General features: G+C 30.2%; 1 protein-coding gene across 3 annotated transcripts; it reads left to right on the top strand.

Moving 5' to 3' along the window:
- Positions 1-6,646: 6,646 nt before the first annotated feature.
- On the top strand, positions 6,647-25,046 carry LOC119613309 (sex-determining region Y protein-like). Of its 3 annotated transcripts, XM_037969318.1 has the most exons (5): positions 6,647-6,705; positions 12,966-13,041; positions 13,502-13,829; positions 17,636-17,720; positions 20,829-25,046. In XM_037969318.1, exons 4-5 carry the CDS (start codon positions 17,678-17,680, stop codon positions 22,046-22,048), a joined length of 1,263 nt encoding a protein of 420 aa, XP_037825246.1. In that variant the 5' UTR covers positions 6,647-6,705; positions 12,966-13,041; positions 13,502-13,829; positions 17,636-17,677; the 3' UTR covers positions 22,049-25,046. The 3 variants fall into 3 exon arrangements, with proteins under 3 accessions (XP_037825246.1, XP_037825248.1, XP_037825247.1); XM_037969319.1 differs by lacking the exon at positions 6,647-6,705 and having other exon boundaries at positions 12,958-13,041; XM_037969320.1 differs by lacking the exons at positions 12,966-13,041; positions 13,502-13,829 and having other exon boundaries at positions 6,653-6,705.
- The last annotated feature ends 296 nt before the right edge of the window (positions 25,047-25,342 follow it).

Genomic DNA, 25,342 nt, shown 5'->3' with positions numbered 1-25,342 from the left:
ACAACATATTAATAGAGACAACAACAACAATTGCACACTATCAATAAATTTGTGCCTTAGAGTATGCCTTAAATTTATTATAAAACTTTATATGTACATATGTAGTATTTATCTTTATATTTATTCTACATAAAATCTACAAATGAGAATGTATTGTGACAACCAAGACGTTAAAAGAATCAAATTATTGAGACCTTAGAAATGAAGCTTTTCATTGTGGATTAATTATAATTTTTTCTATTTTGGATTAATGTTATTAACGCATGGCTGGATTATACCACACTTCTACTACTACTATTCTCTGTATGTCTCTGCCACTACTATCTCTATATACTATATACATATATATACAATATGTATGTATGTATGTATTTATAAGTATGTACAACTGTTTTCTATTTATATTTTTTTTCTAGAATCCCCAAAAACAACAAACAAACACGATTTCATAAAAAATTTGTTAATCCTTAAACTGGTGGCGATTTAAACATGTCATTTGAATGTCAAAAACATAAGAAACACATATTGTAATGAAAAAGCTTTTTCTTTTTGTACAGAACCACCTATGATACTTTCATAAGCTGGATTATGGAACTTTGAAGAATATTAATTAATTAGTAAACTAAGAACAGAACATTTTTGAAAAATTTCTATTTCTCGAGCTAACATTTTGTCACACTATTTCTTAAAAAAAGCTTTTAAGCTTTCTTCATTTTCTTAAAAAAAGTTTTTAAGGGTTTTAGAAACGCTTTACTTTTTGCTTAAAAAAGCCTTTAAGGGTTTTAAAAACGCTTTACTTTCTACCTGAAAAAGTTTTTAAGGGTTTTAAAAAAGCTTTTTAGAATTTTCTTTAAAAAAGCTTTTTAAGTTTTATTCTTTAAAAAAAGTTCTTAAGTTTTTTTCTTTTAAAAAGCTTTTAAGCCTTTTTCTTGAAAAAGCTTTTAAGCTTTTAAGCCTTTTTCTTCAAAAAAACTTTTAAGCTTTTTTCTTTAAAAAAAACTTTTAAGCTTTTTTCTTTAAAAAAAACTTTTCAGCATTTTTCTTTAAAAAAGCTTTTCAGCTTTTTTCTTAAAAAAAAGCTTTTAGTCTTTTTTCTTTAAAAAAGCTTTTAAGCTTTTTCCTTTATAACAGCTTTTAAACCTTTTTCTTTAAAACTGCTTTTTGCCATTTTCTTTAAAAAAAGCTTTTTAGCATTTTCTTTAAAAAAGCTTTAAAGCTTGTTTTTCTTAAAATAAATTTTAAGCTTTTTTCCTAAAAGAACTTTTAAGCTTTTTTCTTAAAAGATATTTTAAGTGTTTTTCTTAAAGCTTTTAAGCTTTTTTCTTTAAAGAGCTTTTCAGATTTTTTTCTTAAGAAAAAACTTTTAAAAAAAGCTCCTTAAAAAATGTTTTTCTTAAAAAAAATCGTTAAACTTTTTACATGAAAAAATTTTTTAAGCTTATTGCTATAAAAAAAAGCCTTAAAGCTTATTTTTTCATAAAAAAGCTTTCAATCTTACAACGTTTTTCATTAAGCTCAACTGGTAAAACATTAAAATTTGAAAGTGCATCCTTTTCTAAAAGACAACAATAGTTTTTTTTTGTAAATATCTTAAAAGCTTTTTATTAAAACTATCCACTTTAAATATTTCACAACAAAATTCTTCAAAGTTTTATAATTCCTTCATATCTGCATAACGTTTTTTTCACCCATCCATTTATTTATGAAATTTGTATAAAACAAAATCAATTTTTTGTAAAATTACACAAAAGCCAACAACAAAAAAACTTAACCTATAAACAAAAACAAAACATAAAAAATGTCATGTAATACTCTGTACTTTTTTTGGTCTATTCTTTTTTTTATAAAAAACATATTGTTGACAAATTTACAGGCTTGTATGTAGTAAGTATTGTAATAGTTTGTAATTAAAATAACCATAATATTGTGTTTTTAAAAGCTTTTGTTCTATATAACTTATTATTTGCCTTTATTAACAGCTTTTTATTATTTCAAGCTTTTTTTTTACTGGACAGCTTTTTGATTGCCATGCAGCAGCTTACGAGGCGAGGGGAAAATAATACACATTAATTAATTATATGTTGCACATTATGGAAAATTGTTAAAGCTTTATGTATAATTTAAGCTTTTTATCTTAAGCTTTGTTATATAATATATGTTTGTGTTAATTTAAATTTAGGCAAATGTAAACAAAAGCTGGGATACGATAGAGAAAAGTAAAAGCTTTAAAAAGTTTATGAATAAATTAAGAGTTTGAGACAATTTTTAAGCAGCAAAAGCTTTACTTGTTTAGGAGTATTGAATTATTATTAACTTGTAGTTTAAATTTAAGTGTTAAATAAAAAGCTTTTACGGTCAGTTTTGGAAAAGTTTGAAGATTTCTTTAAAATTATTATAAAACAATAACTTGTACACTTTATAGTCACAAAAAAAAACTTTTAAGCTTTTTTTCTTTTAAAAAAGATTTAAGTTTTTTCTTAAAAAAGTTTTCAAGCTTTTTTTCTTAAAAAAGCTTTCAAGCTTTTTTCTTAAATAAGCTTTCAAGCTTTTTTCTTAAAACAAGTTTTAAAAATTTATAAGCATTATCGATTTTTTCTTTAAAAAATCTTTTGAGGTTTTTCTTAAAAAAAGGCTTTTTCCTTAAAAAAAAAAGCTTTTACGGTTTTTGCTTATAAAATAACATATAAGCTTTTTTCTTTACAAAAGCTTTTTAATCTTCTTTCGTTAAAAAAATTTTAATTTACAAAGTATTTTTCTTTGGGAAAGCTTTTAAAGCTTCGTGCATTTAAAAAGCTTTTAAGTTTTTTTCTTAAAAAAGTTTTTTTTTAACTTTTTCTTAACAAAAGATTTGAAGTATTTAAAAAAAAAGAGCTTTTAAGCTTTTTATTTTCTGTTACTGTTTTGAAAGAAAGCTTTTGAATACATTTTTTTAAGCTTTGTTCTAAAATTCTTATCTTGAAGAAGTTCAGTTTTGGATTTACCAAAATACCTAAAAAGATCGTCAAAGCTTTTTGTGAAAACCAGCTTTAATATTTGAACTTTAAAGTTAAGCTTTTTGATAATTTTTTATTTGCTAAGCTTTATTTATTAAAAAAATAACTAAATATTGCACAAAATATGAAAAATACAAAACAAATTGAAACTTACAAACTGGTTGTCTGTTAAAATAAAAAACCTTAAAAGCCTGTTTCTGTAAAACGAACAAAATTTATGTAAATACCCTTGTATTTATTACCATTTCATTATCATTTACTGGACGTTGGCATATTGAACACATTTCACATGAGAATTTTCAATTCCAATTTCCTCCATCATTTATTTTCAAGGCTTTGTGTTTGAGTGTATGCTCCTTAAGTGACAATTATTTTTCAAATTAACTAACATCAGCGATTGTATCCATTGTCCCTTGAGGGCATATTAAATTATACGCCTTTATTCTCTCGATAATACACGCCTTTTGCGAAATAATTACCAACTTTCAGACACAAAATATTTATAATTAAAAACCCAGCAGGAAATCGGTTATGGGAGAGTTGAAAAAGTTGAATATAAAAAGAAATTTGGAAAGGTCCCATAAACCGGACTGGTAAAGAAATTTTTAATAATTTTTAGAATTGGATTTTAAGTCCAAAAATCTCCTTACTAAAACGTTTCTTCTCTAGTTTTTTTTGTCCTTTTTTATTTAGCTTCACTTTCTCTTCATTTGCATTTTAATCTCTTCGCTTGTGTCCCATAATTTTTCCAACTGGCAATCCGGTTAGCTGTTAACGGTAATGCCAACTGTTTTATTTTTGGCAATTAGTTTTTGTTTCTTCCTTAAGCCAGAAAAACAAATTTCATTGAGTGGGCTGGATCACTTGGAAGTTTATGTAGTTTTTGCGCTATTTTCTATAACTTTCGTTGTGCTGAACAAAGTACAATACTCTAAGCACTCCCACGAACATGAACATGAATTTTAACACAAAAAAAAACAACCAAAAAAAAAATATGAAATTGAACTTAATGTTTCCAAGCTATAAAAGTGTAGTATGAGCTACATATGAGTATTACAACTAAAAACTATATGTGGTAGATGTGGGATTTTTATTAGATTGTAGTATAAAGGAGGTTCACTAAACTCTTTATTCGTTTCTTGATAACAGTTAAGATCCAGTTCAGTTCGAGTTCTGTTCTAGTTCTGTTCTAGTTCTGTTCTAGTTCTATTCTAGTTCTGTTCTAGTTCTGTTGTAGTTCTGTTCTAGTTCTGTTCCAATTCTGTTCTAGTTCTGTTCTAGTTCTGTTCTAGTTCTGTTGTAGTTCTGTTCTAGTTCTGTTCTAGTTTTGTTCTAGTTCTGTTCTAGTTCTGTTCTAGTTCTGTTCTAGTTCTGTTCTAGTTCTGTTCTAGTTCTGTTCTAGTTCTGTTCTAGTTCTGTTCTAGTTCTGGTTCTGTTCTAGTTCTGTTCTGTTCTGTTCTGTTCTGTTCTAGTTTTGTTCTAGTTCTGTTCTAGTTCTGTTCTAGTTTATTCTAGTTCTGTTCTAGTTCTGTTCTAGTTCTGTTCTAGTTCTGTTCTAGTTCTGTTCTAGTACTGTTCTAGTTCTGTTCTAGTTCTGTTCTAGTTCTGTTCTAGTTCTGTTCTAGTTCTGTTCTAGTTCTGTTCTAGTTCTGTTCTAGTTCTGTTCTAGTTCTGTTCTAGTTCTGTTCTAGTTCTGTTCTAGTTCTGTTCTAGTTCTGTTCTAGTTCTGTTCTAGTTCTGTTCTAGTTCTGTTCTAGTTCTGTTCTAGTTCTGTTCTAGTTCTGTTCTAGTTCTGTTCTAGTTCTGTTCTAGTTCTGTTCTAGTTCTGTTCTAGTTCTGTTCTAGTTCTGTTCTAGTTCTATTCTAGTTTATTCTAGTTCTGTTCTAGTTCTGTTCTAGTTCTGTTCTAGTTCTGTTCTAGTTCTGTTCTAGTACTGTTCTAGTTCTAGTTCTGTTCTAGTTCTGTTCTAGTTCTTTTCTAGTTCTGTTCTAGTTCTGTTCTAGTTCTGTTCTAGTTCTGTTCTAGTTCTGTTCTAGTTCTGTTCTAGTTCTGTTCTAGTTCTGTTCTAGTTCTGTTCTAGTTCTGTTCTAGTTCTGTTCTAGTTCTGTTCTAGTTCTGTTCTAGTTCTGTTCTAGTTCTGTTCTAGTTCTGTTCTAGTTTTGTTCTAGTTCTGTTCTAGTTCTGTTCTAGTTCTGTTCTAGTTCTGTTCTAGTTTATTCTAGTTCTGTTCTAGTTCTGTTCTAGTTCTGTTCTAGTTCTGTTCTAGTACTGTTCTAGTTCTGTTCTAGTTCTGTTCTAGTTCTAGTTCTGTTCTAGTTCTGTTCTAGTTCTGTTCTAGTTCTGTTCTAGTTCTGTTCTAGTTTTGTTCTAGTTCTGTTCTAGTTCTGTTCTAGTTCTGTTCTAGTTCTGTTCTAGTTCTGTTCTAGTTCTGTTCTAGTTCTAGTTCTCTTCTAGTTCTGTTCTAGTTCTGTTCTAGTTCTGTTCTAGTTCTGTTCTAGTTCTGTTCTAGTTCTGTTCTAGTTCTGTTCTAGTTCTGTTCTAGTTCTGTTCTAGTTCTGTTCTAGTTCTGTTCTAGTTCTGTTCTAGTTCTGTTCTAGTTCTGTTCAAGTTCTGTTCTAGTTCTGTTCTAGTTCTGTTCTAGTTCTGTTCTAGTTCTGTTCTAGTTCTGTTCTAGTTCTGTTCTAGTTCTGTTCTAGTTCTGTTCTAGTTCTGTTCTAGTTCTGTTCTATTTCTTTTCTAGTTCTGTTCTAGTTCTGTTCTAGTTCTGTTCTAGTTCTGTTCTAGTTCAGTTCTAGTTCTGTTCTAGTTCTGTTCTAGTTCTGTTCTAGTTCTGTTCTAGTTCAGTTCTAGTTCTGTTCTAGTTCTGTTCTAGTTCTGTTCTAGTTATGTTCTAGTTCAGTTCTAAGTACATAAAATTAACCTCCCCTAATACAACATTTGATTCATGCAGCAGATGCTGCAACACAGCCAGCCATCGAGCAAACAGAAAAAAAGGCGTTAATTTACATTTATTAACTTGTTTAAGGGTGATAATAAAAATGTTTATAAAAAAATACTAAAAAACACAAAAACAAACTTTTGTCATCATGTAGTCTGGTCGACAATAAAAGTTTTTTTTTTTGTGTTGTAGTACCAAGGGGCAAAGACAGACAACCTGTTGCTAAAACAAATTTTTGTGCAATATATTAGTTTTTTTGCTTAATTTTTTTTTTTTGTTTTAGCTATTTTTATAATTTAAATATAAATAGCTTTTATTGTTAATTTCAATAATTTATTTAATTAATATTTAAATATTTCAACTTTATTTATCATAAAAAACATTGATTTTAATAATTTTTATATTATAAATTTTTCTACTTTTCTTTCAAACTTCTTTTCTATTTACATGCTTACAATTACAAAAATAAAATAATTTTATAAAAAATGGAACATTTATAATAATTTTTTAATAAATTAAACACTTTACACCAACAACTGCATGTTATAAAAAATATCAACAAATTGCCTACAAAACTGCAAAATAATAATAAAAAATTTCTACTGCAAACTGCTGTCTACCAACGCATGTTCTTAAAAAAAAAACTTTTAAAATTTATTTTAATTTTTGCCTTAAAACACACTTTATTCTAATTTTAAAAAAAACATAATTTAGCTTCTAAGAAAATACCCATAAATGCTTCTTATGTTATTTATACTGATGAAAGCGGTCAGGTCTGTTAAGTTTATGTTATTAAAATTGCTTTTAACATGTTTCTGTTAATTATGAAAATTTCTTTTGCGTTTCTAAATTCCTTTTCTTTAAGTTTCTTGTTTTTTTTAATTTTTTTTTGTTGTTTATATAAATTTCTTTAAATCTTTTTATAAAGAAAAATCTTACGAAACCAGCAAGTTTTTTTGTTTAAATGAAAATATTTTAAAATTATTTAGTTTGTAAGTTTTTAAACAAATTTGTTAAGACTGTTAATAGACCTTAACAACACACACATATAAAAATTTTTGTAAATTTTGTAACACAACAACCAGGAAATTTTATAAAATTCTTAAAAACAATTGTATATTTTAAGTTAATTTATTAAAAATATTTTATAAGTTATGTTTAAAAAATTTTAAATGTTATACAGATGTCTAAAGCAACACTTTTGATATGAGGATAGAACTTTTCATTTTCCTGTAGCTTTAAATCGGTGATTGGCCCAAGGAGAGCCTCACGAATACAAAAATAAATGTATTTGTGTGTTTGCGCACTCGATAAATTTTGAATTTTGCTAAAAAATCTATTCCGAAAAGCTAAACGTTATAGTGAGAGTATTTTATCAGCCATTTTGGTTTCAAATAATATTAAAAAGTTCTGTTCCAGATATTTTCTAGTTCTGACCCAGTTCTGTTTAGTTCTGCTCTAGTTCTGTCCAAGTTCAGTTCTACTGCACCTCTAGATCAGTTCTAGTTCAGTTCTAGATCAGTTCTAGTTCAGTTCTTGTTCAGTTCTAGTTCAGTTCTAGTTCTAGTTCAGTTCTAGTTCAGTTCTAGTTCAGTTCTAGTTCAGTTCTAGTTCAGTTCTAGTTCAGTTCTAGTTCAGTTCTAGTTCAGTTCTAGTTCAGTTCTAGTTCAGTTCTAGTTCAGTTCTAGTTCAGTTCTAGTTCAGTTCTAGTTCAGTTCTAGTTCAGTTCTAGTTCAGTTCTAGTTCAGTTCTAGTTCAGTTCTAGTTCAGTTCTAGTTCAGTTCTAGTTCAGTTCTAGTTCAGTTCTAGTTCAGTTCTAGTTTCAGTTCTAGTTCAGTTCTAGTTCAGTTCTAGTTCAGTTCTAGTTCAGTTCTAGTTCAGTTCTAGTTCAGTTCTAGTTCAGTTCTAGTTCAGTTCTAGTTCAGTTCTAGTTCAGTTCTAGTTCAGTTCTAGTTCAGTTCTAGTTCAGTTCTAGTTCAGTTCTAGTTCAGTTCTAGTTCAGTTCTAGTTCAGTTCTAGTTCAGTTCTAGTTCAGTTCTAGTTCAGTTCTAGTTCAGTTCTAGTTCAGTTCTAGTTCAGTTCTAGTCAGTTCTAGTTCAGTTCTAGTTCAGTTCTAGTTCAGTTTCTAGTTCAGTTCTAGTTCAGTTCTAGTTCAGTTCTAGTTCAGTTCTAGTCAGTTCTAGTTCAGTTCTAGTTCAGTTCTAGTTCAGTTCTAGTTCAGTTCTAGTTCAGTTCTAGTTCAGTTCTAGTTCAGTTATAGTTCAGTTCTAGTTCAGTTCTAGTTCAGTTCTAGTTCAATTCTAGTTCAGTCCTAGTTCAGTTCTAGTTCAGTTCTAGTTCAGTTATAGTTCAGTTCTAGTTCAGTTCTAGTTCAGTTCTAGTTCAGTTCTAGTTCAATTCTAGTTCAATCCTAGTTCAGTTCTAGTTCAATTCTAGTTCAGTTTTAGTTCAGTTCTAGTTCAGTTCTAGTTCAGTTCTAGTTCAGTTCTAGTTCAGTTCTAGTTCAGTTCTAGTTCAGTTCTAGTTCAGTTCTAGTTCAGTTCTAGTTCAGTTCTAGTTCAGTTCTAGTTCAGTTCTAGTTCAGTTCTAGTTCAGTTCTAGTTCTGTTCTAGTTCTGTTCTAGTTCTGTTCTAGTTCAGTTCTAGTTCAGTTCTAGTTCTGTTCTAGTTCTGTTCTAGTTCTGTTCTAGTTCTGTTCTAGTTCTGTTCTAGTTCTGTTCTAGTTCTGTTCTAGTTCTGTTCTAGTTCTAGTTCAGTTCTAGTAGTTCAGTTCTAGTTCAGTTCTAGTTCAGTTCTAGTTCAGTTCTAGTTCAGTTCTAGTTCTGTTCTAGTTCTGTTCTAGTTCTGTTCTAGTTCTGTTCTAGTTCTGTTCTAGTTCTAGTTCTGTTCTAGTTCTGTTCTAGTTCTGTTCTAGTTCTGTTCTAGTTCTGTTCTAGTTCTGTTCTAGTTCTGTTCTAGTTCAGTTCTAGTTCAGTTCTAGTTCAGTTCTAGTTCAGTTCTAGTTCAGTTCTAGTTCAGTTCTAGTTCAGTTCTAGTTCAGTTCTAGTTCAGTTCTAGTTCAGTTCTAGTTCAGTTCTAGTTCAGTTCTAGTTCAGTTCTAGTTCAGTTCTAGTTCAGTTCTAGTTCAGTTCTAGTTCAGTTCTAGTTCAGTTCTAGTTCAGTTCTAGTTCAGTTCTAGTTCAGTTCTAGTTCAGTTCTAGTTCAGTTCTAGTTCAGTTCTAGTTCAGTTCTAGTTCAGTTCTAGTTCAGTTCTAGTTCAGTTCTAGTTCAGTTCTAGTTCAGTTCTAGTTCAGTTCTAGTTCAGTTCTAGTTCAGTTCTAGTTCAGTTCTAGTTCAGTTCTAGTTCAGTTCTAGTTCAGTTCTAGTTCTAGTTCTGTTCTAGTTCTGTTCTAGTTCAGTTCTAGTTCTGTTCTAGTTCTGTTCTAGTTCAGTTCTAGTTCTGTTCTAGTTCTGTTCTAGTTCTGTTCTAGTTCTGTTCTAGTTCTGTTCTAGTTCTGTTCTAGTTCTGTTCTAGTTCTGTTCCAGTTCTGTTCTAGTTCTGTTCTAGTTCTGTTCTAGTTCTGTTCTAGTTCTGTTCTAGTTCAGTTCTAGTTCAGTTCTAGTTCAGTTCTAGTTCAGTTCTAGTTCAGTTCTAGTTCAGTTCTAGTTCAGTTCTAGTTCAGTTCTAGTTCAGTTCTATTTCAGTTCTAGTTCAGTTCTAGTTCTGTTCTAGTTCTGTTCTATTTCTGTTCTAGTTCTGTTCTAGTTCTGTTCTAGTTCTGTTCTAGTTCTGTTCTAGTTCTGTACTAGTTCTGTTCTATTTCTGTTCTAGTTCTGTTCTAGTTCTGTTCTAGTTCTGTTCTAGTTCTGGTCTAGTTCTGTTCTAGTGCTGTTCCAGTTTAGTTGTAATTATTGGAATTTTAAAAAAAATACTAATTTTTAATCAATAATAATCTAGTTATAAACTTTCTAAAATCCTTGCCCTTCTCATTAAATTATTAAGTTCCACAATAAAAAAAACTTTATGTGCTCCATATCCATCGCTGTTACAGTTACTATTTTTTAGTTTGTTATAAAATATTTAGTATAATTACTTTTTGCTGTTTAGGTTAAAATAACATTAAATTATTTATAAACTTCTACCAGAGTATTTAAACTGAAATCATTAGTAGTAAAAGGTGCAAACAAACTTACTTCACATGCTCCTTCTTTTGCTCTTTTCCACACTATTTCCGGTGATGGCGTTGTCTTTTATTTTATTATTTTTTTCTCTTCAACTACTATTCATTATTTTACGAGCAATTTTAATTTAATTGAATTGACCCTCTTAAAATGTGTATGTATTTTTTCGGCGTTGTTATGTTGGTCCTGAAAATAAAACCAACAACAAATTGATATTAACAAAAATGGACTAGAGGTAAAACATAGAAATTTTATAAAGTTCAAGTTTCAATCGAGCTGAGATCTAGTTCAGTACATAAGTTTAAAAAAAATGTAAATTAGTTACTACTGGATTTCTAATTTAAACCGAAATTTGGTGTTTTTATTTTTCCACATTGCACTGGCAACGCTGGTGTGCTTCTCTTGAGTTACTCTCTTACACTCACATACATATAAAATAGCTTTAAAAGGTTTATTACTAATTGACACACCTGTATGTGTTCATCAATTCTAAGAAAACTACCAAAGGATATATGTATATATGTGTGGTCAATTTGGGTGGGTGGTCTGTTAAGTTTACTACAACCTTAACCACACATAAGATTAACAGTTACTTTTTAGTAACTACCATAAGGAAATGTGTTTTTTTGTTCAAATTTATCATCACACTAATGTGTTAGTAGATAACTATTAGCTATATTCTTTACCTTGTATTTTTTTACATTTACAAATTAGGTTAATCAAATTAATTGTGCATCCGCGCCTTTATACCAAATAAACCATTATAATTAAGAGTGGGTTCTGATGTAGTTTTTATGTTCAATTACTATATACATATTTGTTGGTTTATTTTGGGCTATCATTCTTTTGTCAACATTTGACAGACAGTCAAGGGATATATATAAATGAATGCTATTGAAAATTCAAGAAGTTTTTTTCCAGTACAGTACTAGTTCAGTTCTAGTTCTGTTCTAGTTCAGTTCTAGTTCAGTTCTAGTTCAGTTCTAGTTCAGTTCTAGTTCAGTTCTAGTTCAGTTCTAGTTCAGTTCTAGTTCAGTTCTAGTTCAGTTCTAGTTCAGTTCTAGTTCAGTTCTAGTTCAGTTCTAGTTCAGTTCTAGTTCAGTTCTAGTTCAGTTCTAGTTCAGTTCTAGTTCAGTTCTAGTTCAGTTCTAGTTCAGTTCTAGTTCAGTTGTAGTTCAGTAGTTCAGTTCTAGTTCAGTTCTAGTTCAGTTCTAGTTCAGTTCTAGTTCAGTTCTAGTTCAGTTCTAGTTCAGTTCTAGTTCAGTTCTAGTTCAGTTCTAGTTCAGTTCTAGTTCAGTTCTAGTTCAGTTCTAGTTCAGTTCTAGTTCAGTTCTAGTTCAGTTCTAGTTCAGTTCTAGTTCAGTTCTAGTTCTAGTTCAGTTCTAGTTCAGTTCTAGTTCAGTTCTAGTTCAGTTCTAGTTCAGTTCTAGTTCAGTTCTAGTTCAGTTCTAGTTCAGTTCTAGTTCAGTTCTAGTTCAGTTCTAGTTCAGTTCTAGTTCAGTTCTAGTTCAGTTCTAGTTCAGTTCTAGTTCAGTTCTAGTTCAGTTCTAGTTCAGTTCTAGTTCAGTTCTAGTTCAGTTCTAGTTCAGTTCTAGTTCAGTTCTAGTTCAGTTCTAGTTCAGTTCTAGTTCAGTTCTAGTTCAGTTCTAGTTCAGTTCTAGTTCAGTTCTAGTTCAGTTCTAGTTCAGTTCTAGTTCAGTTCTAGTTCAGTTCTAGTTCAGTTCTAGTTCAGTTCTAGTTCAGTTCTAGTTCAGTTCTAGTTCAGTTCTAGTTCAGTTCTAGTTCAGTTCTAGTTCAGTTCTAGTTCAGTTCTAGTTCAGTTCTAGTTCAGTTCTAGTTCAGTTCTAGTTCAGTTCTAGTTCAGTTCTAGTTCAGTTCTAGTTCAGTTCTAGTTCAGTCTAGTCAGTTCTAGTTCAGTTCTAGTTCAGTTCTAGTTCAGTTCTAGTTCAGTTCTAGTTCAGTTCTAGTTCAGTTCTAGTTCTGTTCTAGTTCTGTTCTACTTCACTTCTAGTTCTGTTCTAGTTCAGTTCTAGTTCGCTTCTATTTAAAGACGTATTTCAAACTTTTCGGTCTTAGATCTAATTAAGTTGTCTTAAGTTTTGAAAATTTATGTGGATATCCTTATAATTCCAACCGTAACTGTTGCTCATACAAGAGAAGAGGGTAAGCCAAATTAAAGCCTGATAGTGAAAGCAAACACACAACTACAAAAACAACAAATACTACTAAAAAAAGCTGTTTTTGTCAGTCCATGATGATGGTGATGTCACAATTTTGCTTTTTTCTTTTTTCTGTCTTTTATATTGTGTTGACTGTATGTATTCCAACTGCTCTAACCAATATTTAACTAACACTAATGACTGATGATGATGGCAATGGCGGCGGCAATGATGATGATGATGAGGATGGCGATTACAACTGTTATGACACTCCCTTTTACCTTTTAAACAGAAAAAAAAAATAACGACTAATGAAAAAAGGCATTAGTATTAAAAGCACACAAAGACACAGTTAAACACATACAAACATACACATGTATAGTTAGTTAAATAGCCAGAAAAAAAACTAGTAATTTACTATAAAAACTATGGTATTGTTTTTGCTTTGTAAGCAAGGACATTTTAAGCCTTTTTTTCTAATAAAAAAAGGAAAATATTCAATTCTTAATAATAGTTTAAGTTAAGTAATTAAGAATATTTTGTAAAACAAAAATAGCCTAAAAAAGAAACATTTGTTAAAACTGAAAATTTTTTTTCTTCTTCTTTTCCCCATTCTTCTTTTTCTGTATGGTGTGTCTTAATTTTATTCCAAAAAATCCGCTGAAACTCCTTTGATAAACTCCCTGTATTATAAAAATTTACTTTTGTAAGCAGCTCATAACTCCGATCGGCGGTTATTATATCACACACAGTGTCCTATACTTATAAATGGTACTGTTTACATAATTAGGTAATGAAACCTTTAACAAATTAAAAAAAAAATTAATTAAACAAATTGCATTACAAATCAAAAAAAATATACATATTGCTTCTTGAGCTTGAGTTTAGCTTAAAAGCTTTTTTATATATAAAAAAAAACATAAATAAATAAAGCTTTAGTTGTGCTTATATTTAAATTTTGGTTTTGCCTTCATCAACTACAAACAACAATTAAATTAAAAATAAAAACAACTTACACTTTAAACGTAAATGTATTAGAGAAAAAAAAGAGCTTTTAAGCTTGTTAAACACCTAAGCTTTTCAACTTTTATTTTTAAAACAAATATCTACTATATATATATATAATTATCTATATATAAATTATTACCAACAATTAAATGTTTTTTTCTTAAAAACAAACTACAACAACAAAAAAGCTTATTGTTTTCTTTTTTTTATTCTTTTTTGTCTCTTTTCTCATATATTTCTAGTGCCGTCATTTAGGATTTGTAACTGTGTGTTTGTTAAAAAGATCTCTTAAATTCTAACCTAAGAAAACACTGAGTTTTAGGAGCTTCACTTTTTTCCCAAAAACCAAATTATTAAAAATAAATAAAATCTCAAATTAAAATCAAAAACAAAAAAAAACTAAACTATAGCACCAAATTTAATTCATATTTTTTCTTACAAAATATTAAAAAAATAATTACAAAAAAACAACAACATTCCATTTAAACAAATTATAAAAAAACTTAAATTGTGATATTAGAATCAAAACCAACAAAGCCCAAAATCAAAAAAAAAATCAAAACTGAAAATGTGAGTTTAAAAAGAAAATTCCTTAAATTTACTTTTAAGTTCAGTTTATTCTAGTGCCAAAGCTGTTTTTTATTTAAGCTTTTCTCTTCTTGTTACCTGTATTTTTTTTTTCTCTCTTTCTCTCATTTAGTCTATATACAAATTACAAAACTGGTGTGCGTGTGTTGTTTAGATCTTATATAATCTATATTTTAATTTTAAATCACCAATTAAACAATATTTTTAAATTACAAAAAAAAATCAATTAAAATTAAAACTTGCTGCTTTCTCTATGAAGCTTTTTTAAAGCTTTTTACCTGTTATGTTTTTAATTTTTTTTTTAACTTCTTTTACATTAATTTAGATTCAATGTGAAATTTTCAAACTTATTTATTAAACCATGAAACAATAAAACCAAGAGCTTAATTTTGTTAATATTAATATATTCTTAAAATTAAGCTTTTTTAAAAAACCTAAACGCAAGCTTATAGAAATTATGCTTCATAATATTATTAGGAATACACATTGAACAATTTTAAATTTTCCATTTTATTAGACATTAATGATATAAAATAAGCCTTCTATAGCGGTTCAGTTTTGGTTCAGTTCTAGTTCAGTTCTAGTTCTGTTCTAGTTCAGTTCTAGTTCAGTTCTAGTTCAGTTCTAATTCAGTTCTAGTTCAGTTCTAGTTCAGTTCTAGATCAGTTCTAGTTCTGTTTTAGTTCTGTTCTAGTTTTGTTCTAGTTCTGTCCTAGTTCTGTTCTAGTTCTATTTTAGTTTAGTTCTAGTTTAGTTCTAGTTCTAATTCTGTTCTAGTTCTGTTCTAGTTCTGTTCTAGTGCTGTTCTAGTTCTGTTCTAATTCTGTTCTAGTTCTGTTCTAGTTCTGTTCTAGTTCTGTTCTAGTTCTGTTCTAGTTCTGTTCTAGATCTGTTCTAGTTCTGTTCTAGTTCTGTTCTAGTTCTGTTCTAGTTCTGTTCTAGTTCTGTTCTAGTTCTGTTCTAGTTCTGTTCTAGTTCTGTTCTAGTTCAGTTCTAGTTCAGTTCTAGTTCAGTTCTAGTTCAGTTCTAGTTCAGTTCTAGTTCAGTTCAGTTCTAGTTCAGTTCTAGTTCAGTTCTAGTTCAGTTCTAGTTCAGTTCTAGTTCAGTTCTAGTTCAGTTCTAGTTCAGTTCTAGTTCAGTTCTAGTTCAGTTCTAGTTCAGTTCTAGTTCAGTTCTAGTTCAGTTCTAGTTCAGTTCTAGTTCAGTTCTTGTTCAGTTCTAGTTCAGTTCTAGTTCAGTTCTAGTTCAGTTCTAGTTCAGTTCTAGTTCAGTTCTAGTTCAGTTCTAGTTCAGTTCTAGTTCAGTTCTAGTTCAGTTCTAGTTCAGTTCTAGTTCAGTTCTAGTTCAGTTCTAGTTCAGTTCTAGTTCAGTTCTAGTTCAGTTCTAGTTCAGTTCTAGTTCAGTTCTAGTTCAGTTCTAGTTTAGTTCTAGTTCAGTTCTAGTTCAGTTCTAGTTCAGTTCTAGTTCAGTTCTAGTTCAGTTCTAGTTCAGTTCTAGTTCTGTTCTAGTTCTGTTCTGGTTCAGTTCTAGTTCAGTTCAAGTTCTAGTTCTGTTCCAGTTCTGTTCTAGTTCTGTTCTAGTTCTGTTCTAGTTCTGTTCTAGTTCTGTTCTAGTTCTGTTCTAGTTCTGTTCTAGTTCTGTTCTAGTTCTGTTCTAGTTCTGTTCTAGTTCTGTTCTAGTTCTGTTCTAGTTCTGTTCTAGTTCTGTTCTAGTTCTGTTCTAGTTCTGTTCTAGTTCTGTTCTAGTTCTGTTCTAGTTCTGTTCTAGTTCAGTTCTAGTTCAGTTCTAGTTCTGTTCTAGTTCTGTTCTAGTTCTGTTCTAGTTCTGTTCTAGTTCAGTTCTAGTTCAGTTCTAGTTCAGTTCTAGTTCAGTTCTAGTTCAGTTCTAGTTCAGTTCTAGTTCAGTTCTAGTTCAGTTCTAGTTCAGTTCTAGTTCAGTTCTAGTTCAGTTCTAGTTCAGTTCTAGTTCAGTTCTAGTTCAGTTCTAGTTCAGTTCTAGTTCAGTTCTAGTTCTAGTTCAGTTCTAGTTCAGTTCTAGTTCAGTTCTGGTTCAGTTCTAGTTCTGTTCTAGTTCTGTTCTAGTTCTGTTCTAGTTCTGTTCTAGTTCTGTTCTAGTTCTGTTCTAGTTCTGTTCTAGTTCTAGTTCTGTTCTAGTTCTGTTCTAGTTCTGTTCTAGTTCTAGTTCTGTTCTAGTTCTGTTCTAGTTCTGTTCTAGTTCTGTTCTAGTTCTGTTCTAGTTCTGTTCTAGTTCTGTTCTAGTTCTGTTCTAGTTCTGTTCTAGTTCTGTTCTAGTTCTAGTTCTGTTCTAGTTCTGTTCTAGTTCTGTTCTAGTTCTGTTCTAGTTCTAGTTCTGTTCTAGTTCTGTTCTAGTTCAGTTCTAGTTCTGTTCTAGTTCTGTTCTAGTTCTGTTCTAGTTCTGTTCTAGTTCTGTTCTAGTTCTGTTCTAGTTCTGTTCTGTTCTGTTCTGTTCTGTTCTGTTCTGTTCTGTTCTGTTCTAGTTCTGTTCTAGTTCTGTTCTAGTTCTGTTCTAGTTCTGTTCTAGTTCTGTTCTAGTTCTATTTTAGTTTAGTTCTAGTTCTTGACTAGTTCTTTTCTAGTTATGTTCTAGTTCTGTTGTAGTTCTGTTCTATTTCAGTTCTAGTTCAGTTCTAGTTCAGTTCTAATTTAGTTCTAGTTCATTTCTAGTTCAGTTCTAGTTCAGTTCTAGTTCAGTTCTAGTTCAGTTCTAGTTCTGTTCTAGTTCTGTTCTAGTTCAGTTCTAGTCCTGTTCTAGTTCTGTTCTAGTTCTAGTTCTGTTCTAGTTCTGTTCTAGTTCTGTTCTAGTTCTGTTCTAGTTCTGTTCTAGTTCTCTTCTAGTTCAATTCTAGTTCTATTTTAGTTCTGTTCTGGTTTAAATCTATTTCAGTTCTAAACTAATTCTAGTTCAGTTATAGATCTACTGTATCTCAGTTCTAGACTTTTACATAAAAGCATAATTTCTATTTGTCTTGTGTAATGTCTGTCATGTATTTTTATTATTAAACTCTTTATTATTCCTTCTTATTTACTTAATTTTAAGCAAATTTGAATTTAAGTAATCGAAATAAACCAATTATTTTACCATATTTAGCTAAATTTAAGAAAGTATAACAAATAATCATAAAGACTGAAAAATTGCCATTTAGGGGGAAACTAGAGCTTAAAGCTTTAATATTCTTTTTATTTAAAGTTTAGCCCATAAGTTATAGTAACAACAAGAACAACATCAACATATTTTTATTTAATTTTATTTTAAAAACTTAAAAAAAAGATTTATATAACTAACAAACAAATATATTAAATTATATTATTAAAATACATTTAAAAAATACTATAATTTATTATATAGTATGAACAATATAAAACTAATTTTTGCTCTTTTTTCTTTCTTTTTTTCTTCTTCTTCTCTTTTTTTTTAAATATATAAATAAATTAAACAAAAATATTATTTTAAACACTCGATCAACTTTTCCAAATTGATTTTATTTTTTTTTTAATTTTTATTAAAAAAAATTGATTTGTATTTGGTGAAATGTAATTATTTTTGGTAAAATTTTTTTTATTTTGATTTATTTTTTTGAAAATTAATTGTGCTCGCATCTCGTAAATCTGTACATCTAAAAACAACTACAACAACAACAACAAAAAACTACAACTAACATCTTTTACAACAACAAATACACTTTTACATCAAAAACCCCAACAAAACTCGTCCAAAACATACAACAACAACAAACAAACAACATGTTTTATTTATTTTGTAATCTCTAGTTACTGGACACCCTCCCGGTGTGCCAAGATTTTAATAGATCTATGTGCAGTCGGTTAAATTGTAGATTCGTTCATTTAACTGAAGGTAAGTGCATGCTGCTAAATTTTTTATTTCGATTTTGATTTTTTTTTTCTATAAATTTTTATTTAGGCTTATTTCGATATTGAATTAGTGTATGGTAGTTCTATATATAATTCTAATATTTTGTATTTAGTTGGCTTTTAAATTGTTTCGTCTATTTAAATTTTTAGTTCGATTCTTACTTTAATTTATTTTTTTAGTTATTTAAAATTTTTAAAAATTTAAGTATTTTATGAAAATTTCAAGATTCTATCAAAATACTTGTCATATTTGTTGGTTTAATCTCTGCAAGTATAAAATTTAAGAACAATAAACCTTTTTGAAGAACACTTATTTAAATAAATTAAATCCAATTATTGTAACTTATTAAAAACAACAACTGAAAAACAATCAATATGTACAACCAAAGAAATGGAACCATGGATCTTTCTATCTTTACACCTAATAGCAGAAGCAACCCAATAACACTGATTGAAGATAAACTTAACATTTTTTGGGAAAAACATTCCTGTTTTATACATCTTTTATTCTGTTCAATTCTAGTTCAGTTATAGTTCAGTTCTAGTTCAGTTCTAGTTCAGTTCTAGTTCACTTCAGTTCTAGTTCAGTTCTAGTTCAGTTCTAGTTCAGTTCTAGTTCAGTTCTAGTTCAGTTCTAGTTCAGTTCTAGTTCAGTTCTAGTTCATTTCTAGTTCTAGTTCAGTAGTTCTAGTTCAGTTCTAGTTCAGTCTAGTTCAGTTCTAGTTCAGTTCTAGTTCAGTTCTAGTCAGTTCTAGTTCAGTTCTAGTTCAGTTCTAGTTCAGTTCTAGTTCAGTTCTAGTTCAGTTCTAGTTCAGTTCTAGTTCAGTTCTAGTTCAGTTCTAGTTCAGTTCTAGTTCAGTTCTAGTCAGTTCTAGTTCAGTCTAGTTCAGTTCTAGTCAGTTCTAGTCAGTTCTAGTTCAGTTCTAGTCAGTTCTAGTTCAGTAGTTCTAGTTCAGTTCTAGTTCGTTCTAGTTCAGTTCTAGTTCAGTTCTAGTTCAGTTCTAGTTCAGTTCTAGTTCAGTTCTAGTCGTTCTAGTTCAGTTCTAGTTCAGTTCTAGTTCAGTTCTAGTTCAGTTCTAGTATTCAGTTCTAGTTCAGTTCTAGTTCAGTTCTAGTCTCAGTTCTAGTTCAGTTCTAGTTCGTTCTAGTTCAGTTCTAGTTCAGTTCTAGTTCAGTTCTAGTTCAGTTCTAGTTCAGTTCTAGTTCAGTTCTAGTTCAGTTCTAGTTCAGTTCTAGTTCAGTTCTAGTTCAGTTCTAGTTCTAGTTCTAGTTCTAGTTCAGTTCTAGTTCAGTTCTAGTTCAGTTCTAGTTCAGTTCTAGTTCAGTTCTAGTTCAGTTCTAGTTCAGTTCTAGTTCAGTTCTAGTTCAGTTCTAGTTCAGTTCTAGTTCAGTTCTAGTTCAGTTCTAGTTCAGTTCTAGTTCAGTTCTAGTTCAGTTCTAGTTCAGTTCTAGTTCAGTTCTAGTTCAGTTCTAGTTCAGTTCTAGTTCAGTTCTAGTTCAGTTCTAGTTCAGTTCTAGTTCAGTTCTAGTTCAGTTCTAGTTCAGTTCTAGTTCAGTTCTAGTTCAGTTCTAGTTCAGTTCTAGTTCAGTTCTAGTTCAGTTCTAGTTCAGTTCTACTTCAGTTCTAGTTCAGTTCTAGTTCCGTTCTAGTTCAGTTCTAGTTCAGTTCTAGTTCAGTTCTAGTTCAGTTCTAGTTCAGTTCTAGTTCAGTTCTAGTTCAGTTCTAGTTCAGTTCTAGTTCAGTTCTAGTTCAGTTCTAGTTCAGTTCTAGTTCAGTTCTAGTTCAGTTCTAGTTCAGTTCTAGTTCAGTTCTAGTTCAGTTCTAGTTCAGTTCTAGTTCAGTTCTAGTTCAGTTCTAGTTCAGTTCTAGTTCAGTTCTAGTTCAGTTCTAGTTCAGTTCTAGTTCAGTTCTAGTTCAGTTCTAGTTCAGTTCTAGTTCAGTTCTAGTTCAGTTCTAGTTCAGTTCAGTTCGTTCTAGTCAGTTCTAGTTCAGTTCTAGTTCAGTTTCTAGTTCAGTTCTAGTTCAGTTCTAGTTCAGTTCTAGTTCAGTTCTAGTTCAGTTCTAGTTCAGTTCTAGTTCAGTCTAGTTCAGTTCTAGTTCAGTTTCTAGTTCAGTCTAAGTTCAGTTCTAGTTCAGTTCTAGTTCAGTTCTAGTTCAGTTCTAGTTCAGTTCTAGTTCAGTTCTAGTTCAGTTCTAGTTCAGTTTCTAGTTCAGTCCTAGTTCAGTTCTAGTTCAGTTCTAGTTCAGTTCTAGTTCAGTTCTAGTTCTAGTTCAGTTCTAGTTCAATTCTAGTTCAGTTCTAGTTCAGTTCTAGTTCAGTTCTAGTTCAGTTCTAGTTCAGTTCTAGTTCAGTTCTAGTTCAGTTCTAGTTCAGTTCTAGTTCAGTTCTAGTCAGTTCTAGTTCTAGTTCAGTTCTAGTTCAGTTCTAGTTCAGTTCTAGTTCAGTTCTAGTTCTAGTTCAGTTCTAGTTCAGTTCTAGTTCAGTTCTAGTTCAATTCTAGTTCAGTTCTAGTTCAGTTCTAGTCAGTTCTAGTTCAGTTTCTAGTTCAGTTCTAGTTCAGTTCTAGTTCAGTTCTAGTTCAGTTCTAGTTCAGTTCTAGTTCAGTTCTAGTTCAGTTCTAGTTCAGTTCTAGTTCAGTTCTAGTTTAGTTCTAATTCTGTTCTAGTTCAGTTATAGTTCAATTCTAGTTCAATTCTAGTTCAGTTTTTCCGATCTACCATGAGACAACTTTAACAAGACCTTCGACTTTTTGTAATATGATCAGGAATTAATAGGTGTTTGACGAACCTCGTCGTAGACGGCTATGCAAATAATTTTTGTGAATAAAAGTGAATAATTGCAAAAAATTATTTTAAATATAAAATTAAGTTAAATTTTAAATTTAATTTAAGCATTTATCATAATAAAGATGTATTTTATATTAAGCAGGTATCTTAGTTATATTTCTAAATAAATTCACCCTGCTTTTTTTTACAAAAATATCACATTTTAATAATAAAAATCTTAAGCAAGCTTCCCCAAAAACTTTTAATAATTTACTTGACTTCTCTATCTCTTTTTCTTAACTTTAAAATCTTAACAAAATGCAGACGATAAGGTTGAAGTATGTGATCAACGTGTGGCTGTGTGTCGTGATCATGCCAATGGTCAGTGCAGACGTAAACAATGTAAATATTATCACATACCAATTGTATTGCCGCCCGCTAATATAATGGCAGCATTAATAAATGGCAACAACAGCAACAACAACAATAATAATAACAACATTAGCAGCAACAATAATATTAATACACACAATCAGCAGCAACAACAGCAAACTACACTTCAACAGCAACAACAACATGACTATGAACAACAATTAAAACTAACAACAACATGTGGTGTTGTAATACCCTCAACAACGGCTACAATTGCAACCACAAATTATAATAATAATTTAATTATAATTGAACCACATCATCAGCAACATTTCTATACACCGGCAACGATAAGTTATGCAACAACACAACATCAACAACAGCAATCATGTTTACCCACAGCAAAAGCATTAACAACACAAACAAATTTGTTTCATCATCAACAACAACAACAACAACATGCAACGACAGCTCTCTCACATATCTATCATACCTCACAACAGCAACCACAACAATATCAACAGTTACAATATACAACTGCCAATACAACTTACAATAGTCATCATCATCAACAACAGCAACAACATCCACAAATTCACTACCAACAACAATATCAACATCATCAACAACAGCAACACCACAGTCACCACCACCATCATCATCAACATCATCCTCACCAGCATCATCACATCACCTCACCTTATTCCCCCTCAGCTGCCTCAACGTCATCGTCCGCCTCCTCATCGTTATCATGCTCGAAGGCCTGCTCTCCCACCCTCTCGACGACTACGACCCACTCAACAACATCCACAGCCACAATACCCACACCAATGGCAGCTAATTATTTGCCTTTAGCTGCAGCTGCACCTCTACAACCACCACCACCAGCTACAGCAACAACAACACCAACTCCCAATTATCTTAAGGCCCCACCACATCCAACGCCTAATGCCGCCGCTACGGCCATGACAATAGCCATAGCAACTCAAGCACCGCCTCTGGTCTTGGGTACAACACTCTCCAACAGCAATTACAATACGAATTGCATTCCAATTTTAACACAACCAACCGATGTTACAACATTGACCGGTGCTGCTGCAGCACTAACACAACATCCAGGACATCCAACACATGCCTTCATTTATCCGGCTACAGCACAGCCTCAACATTAAGGACTAAATGGCTATGTATGTGTTTCAGGGAGTTTTATTACTTAAAGTAAGTTCTCTCAATTTTGTTAAAAAGTTTTTAAGAAAAAATGAAATTATCGATGAGGAAAAGAAAACTACTAAGTATAGGAAATTTTTCTCTTTCTCTCTCTCTTTAATATATAAGAGAAAACTAGACAGCACTGTTATTAAGCCGTTATAAACTGTTATTATCCCCTGAGTTACTGAGCAGCAGTAATAAGTTTCCAAACTAATTTTTTAAAGAACTCAGTTTAAGAGCAGCATTTCCTATAGAAAATTTCTGGGTTTAAGAGCAACGTTTTCGAAAGAAAATTGCTCAGTATTTGAGCAACTCAGATTCTCAGCAACTTTTTCTATAGAAAATTGCTTGGTTTCTGACCAACTTTTCCTTTAGAAAATTGCTTATCTTCTGAGCAATATTTTCTACTCAGTATCTGAGCAACTTTAGAAAATTGCTCAGTTTCTCAGCAACTTTTCCTGCAGAAAAGTTGCTGAGAAAACTGTTTTTAGAGAAAAGTTTTTGTATAGAAATTTTCAGTAATATTTTCTATAGAAAGTTGCTTGGTTTCTCAGCAACATTTCCTAAATAAAAGTGTTCCGTTTTTTTACAGATTTTCCTATAGAAAATTGCTTAGTTTCTGAGCAACTTTTTCTATAGAAACTTTTTTATATGAAAATGCTCAGTTTATGATAGATTTTCCTTTAGAACATTTTTCAGTTTCTGACAGTAAGATTGCTTAGTTTCTGGGCAACTTTACCTATAAAAAAACTTTTTCAGTTACCGAGCCACTTTTCGGTAGTTTCTCAGCAACTTTTTCTATAGTAAACTACTTAGTTTCTGATCAACTTCTCCTATAGCAAATTAATCAGTTTCTGTGCAACTTTATTTTATAGATAATTGCTCAATTTTTGAGCAACTTTGTTGTTGAAATTTCCTATAGAAAATTGCTTAGTTTTTAAGCAACTTTTCCTAGAGAATATCACTCTTTTTCTGAGCAACTTTTTCAATAGAAATTTGTTCTGTTTCTGAGCAACTTTTCCTATGGAAAACTACACAGCTTCTGAGCAACAGTAAATACTGAGTTTCTAAGCAACTATTTCCATGGAATCATGAGCAACTTTTCCTATAGGATATTGCTCTGTTATTGAGCAACTTTTCCTATAATAAGCTAGTCGGTTTTACCGTTGGACAATCGCTCTGTTGCTGAGCAAAATTTTCTATAAACAACCGCTCAGTTTTTGGGCAACTTTTCCTCTGTTTCTGAGAAACTTTTCCATAGAAATTTGTTCTGGTTCTAGGCAACTTTTCTTATAGAAATCTGATCATATTCTGAGCAACTTTTGCTACAGTAAATACTGAGTTTCTAAACAACTATTTTGATGGAATCATGAACAGTTTCTGAGCAATTTTTCCTATAGAATATTGCTATGTTATAGAGCAACTTTTCATATAATAAACTAAACAACTATTTGCATGGAATCATAGACAGTTTCTGGGTAACTTTTCCTATAGAATATTGTTCTTTTCCTGAGCAACTTTTCCTATAGATTATTGCTCTCTTTCTCAGCAACTTTTCCTATAGATAATTGCTCTCTTTCTGAGCAACTTTTTCTAAAGTAATCTGCTCAGTTTTTGATCAGCTCTTCCTTTAGATAATTGTTCAGTATTTGAGCAACTTTTCCTGTGTTTCTGAGCAACTTTTCCTATCGAAATTTGTTCTGTTACTGAGCAACTTTTCTTATAGAAAACTACTCTGTTTCTGAGCAACTTTTGGTACAGTAAACAATTCAGTTTCTAAACAACTATTTTTATGGAATCATAGACAGCTTCTGATTAACTTTTCCTTAAGTAATGTACTCAGTATTTAGGAACAACATTTCCTTTTTACAATTTGTTCAGTTTTTGAGCAATTTTGCATCTCTTTCTGAGCAACTTTTCCTTTCGAAATGTGTTCAGTTTCTGAGCAACTTTTGATACAGTAAAATATTCAGTTTCTAAACAACTATTTTCATGAAATCATGGACAGTTTCAGAGCCACTTTTCCTCTAAAATATTGCTCTCTTTCTAAGCAACATTTTCTATAGAATATTGCTCTCTTTCTGAGCAACTTTTCCTATAGAATATTGCTCTCTTTCTCAGCAACTTTTCCTAAAGTAATCTACTGAATATTTAGGAGCAACTTTTCCTATAGACTACTGTTCAGTTTTTGAGCAACTTTTCCTGTACTGCTGAGCAACTTTTCCTATCGGAATTTGATCATTTACTGAGCAACTTTTCCTATAGAAAACTGCTCAGTTTCTGAGTAACTTTTGTTTCCTGAAACCATAGACAGTTTGTATGGAGAACTGCAAAACAGTGCTGTCAAGTTTAAAGAGTTTGTTTTTTTTTAACTCCCTTGAAAAGCGCAGATCTATAGCCTTATATATCTTAAAGAAGGCATTTGTTTTTAACACTCTGCAACAAATTCTAAAACAACAAAACTAAACTTTATTTAAGTTTTCTTTTGTATAAAAAAACAAATACTTAATATACATTAAAACTTAAATGATAAAAAAACCAATGTTCATAATTATAAAAATCATTAAATGTTTAAACCAAAAAAAAAAAACAAAAATAATTCATTTTATACATTAGAAATCACAAACAAAACATTATTAGAATTTAACTAAGAAATCAATCACCTAAGAATATGCGTTTTTTGTTTTAGAAATTATTTAATAATTTAACTAACAAAAACAATTTTAAACACCTACAAAAATACACTGAAAGAAAAACAAAAAAAACGTACTTATTAGTATTAATATATAAAAAACACACTGAAACAAATAGTTACACTTAAAGAAAACACTTAACAAACACACACTACAATAATGATAAAAATTTAATATGTATAATTAAAGAAAAAAAAAACATTTTTACATTAAAATTTTACTCTAATAAATAAAATAAAAAATTATACAAAAATTTTCTTTAAATGTTTTAAAATACATTTAAGGAAAATTTAAAATTAATCAAAAAAACAAAATTATTATTAAAAAAAACAAAAATACACCAAAAAGTAACACTTTTTTGAATAAATATTACAACAACAACAAAAATAATTTTCAAAATTTATGAAATTTAAAGAAAAACACAAACAATTTTATAGAAATTTCTAGAAAATCTAAAACAAAACAAGAAAAAAAAACAGTGCTGTTGAACAATTAAATGTTTATAAACCAAAAAAAAAAATAAATAAATGGAAAATTATAATTGAAAAAAAAAAAAAAAAAAAA

This window comes from Lucilia sericata, unplaced genomic scaffold, assembly GCF_015586225.1.
Source record: "Lucilia sericata isolate MDLA Ls3-8-SP2 unplaced genomic scaffold, ASM1558622v1 Contig002056F_arrow, whole genome shotgun sequence".
In the NCBI taxonomy this organism is placed as follows: Eukaryota; Metazoa; Arthropoda; class Insecta; order Diptera; family Calliphoridae; genus Lucilia; species Lucilia sericata.
This window is presented reverse-complemented; position numbering and strand designations above follow the sequence as displayed.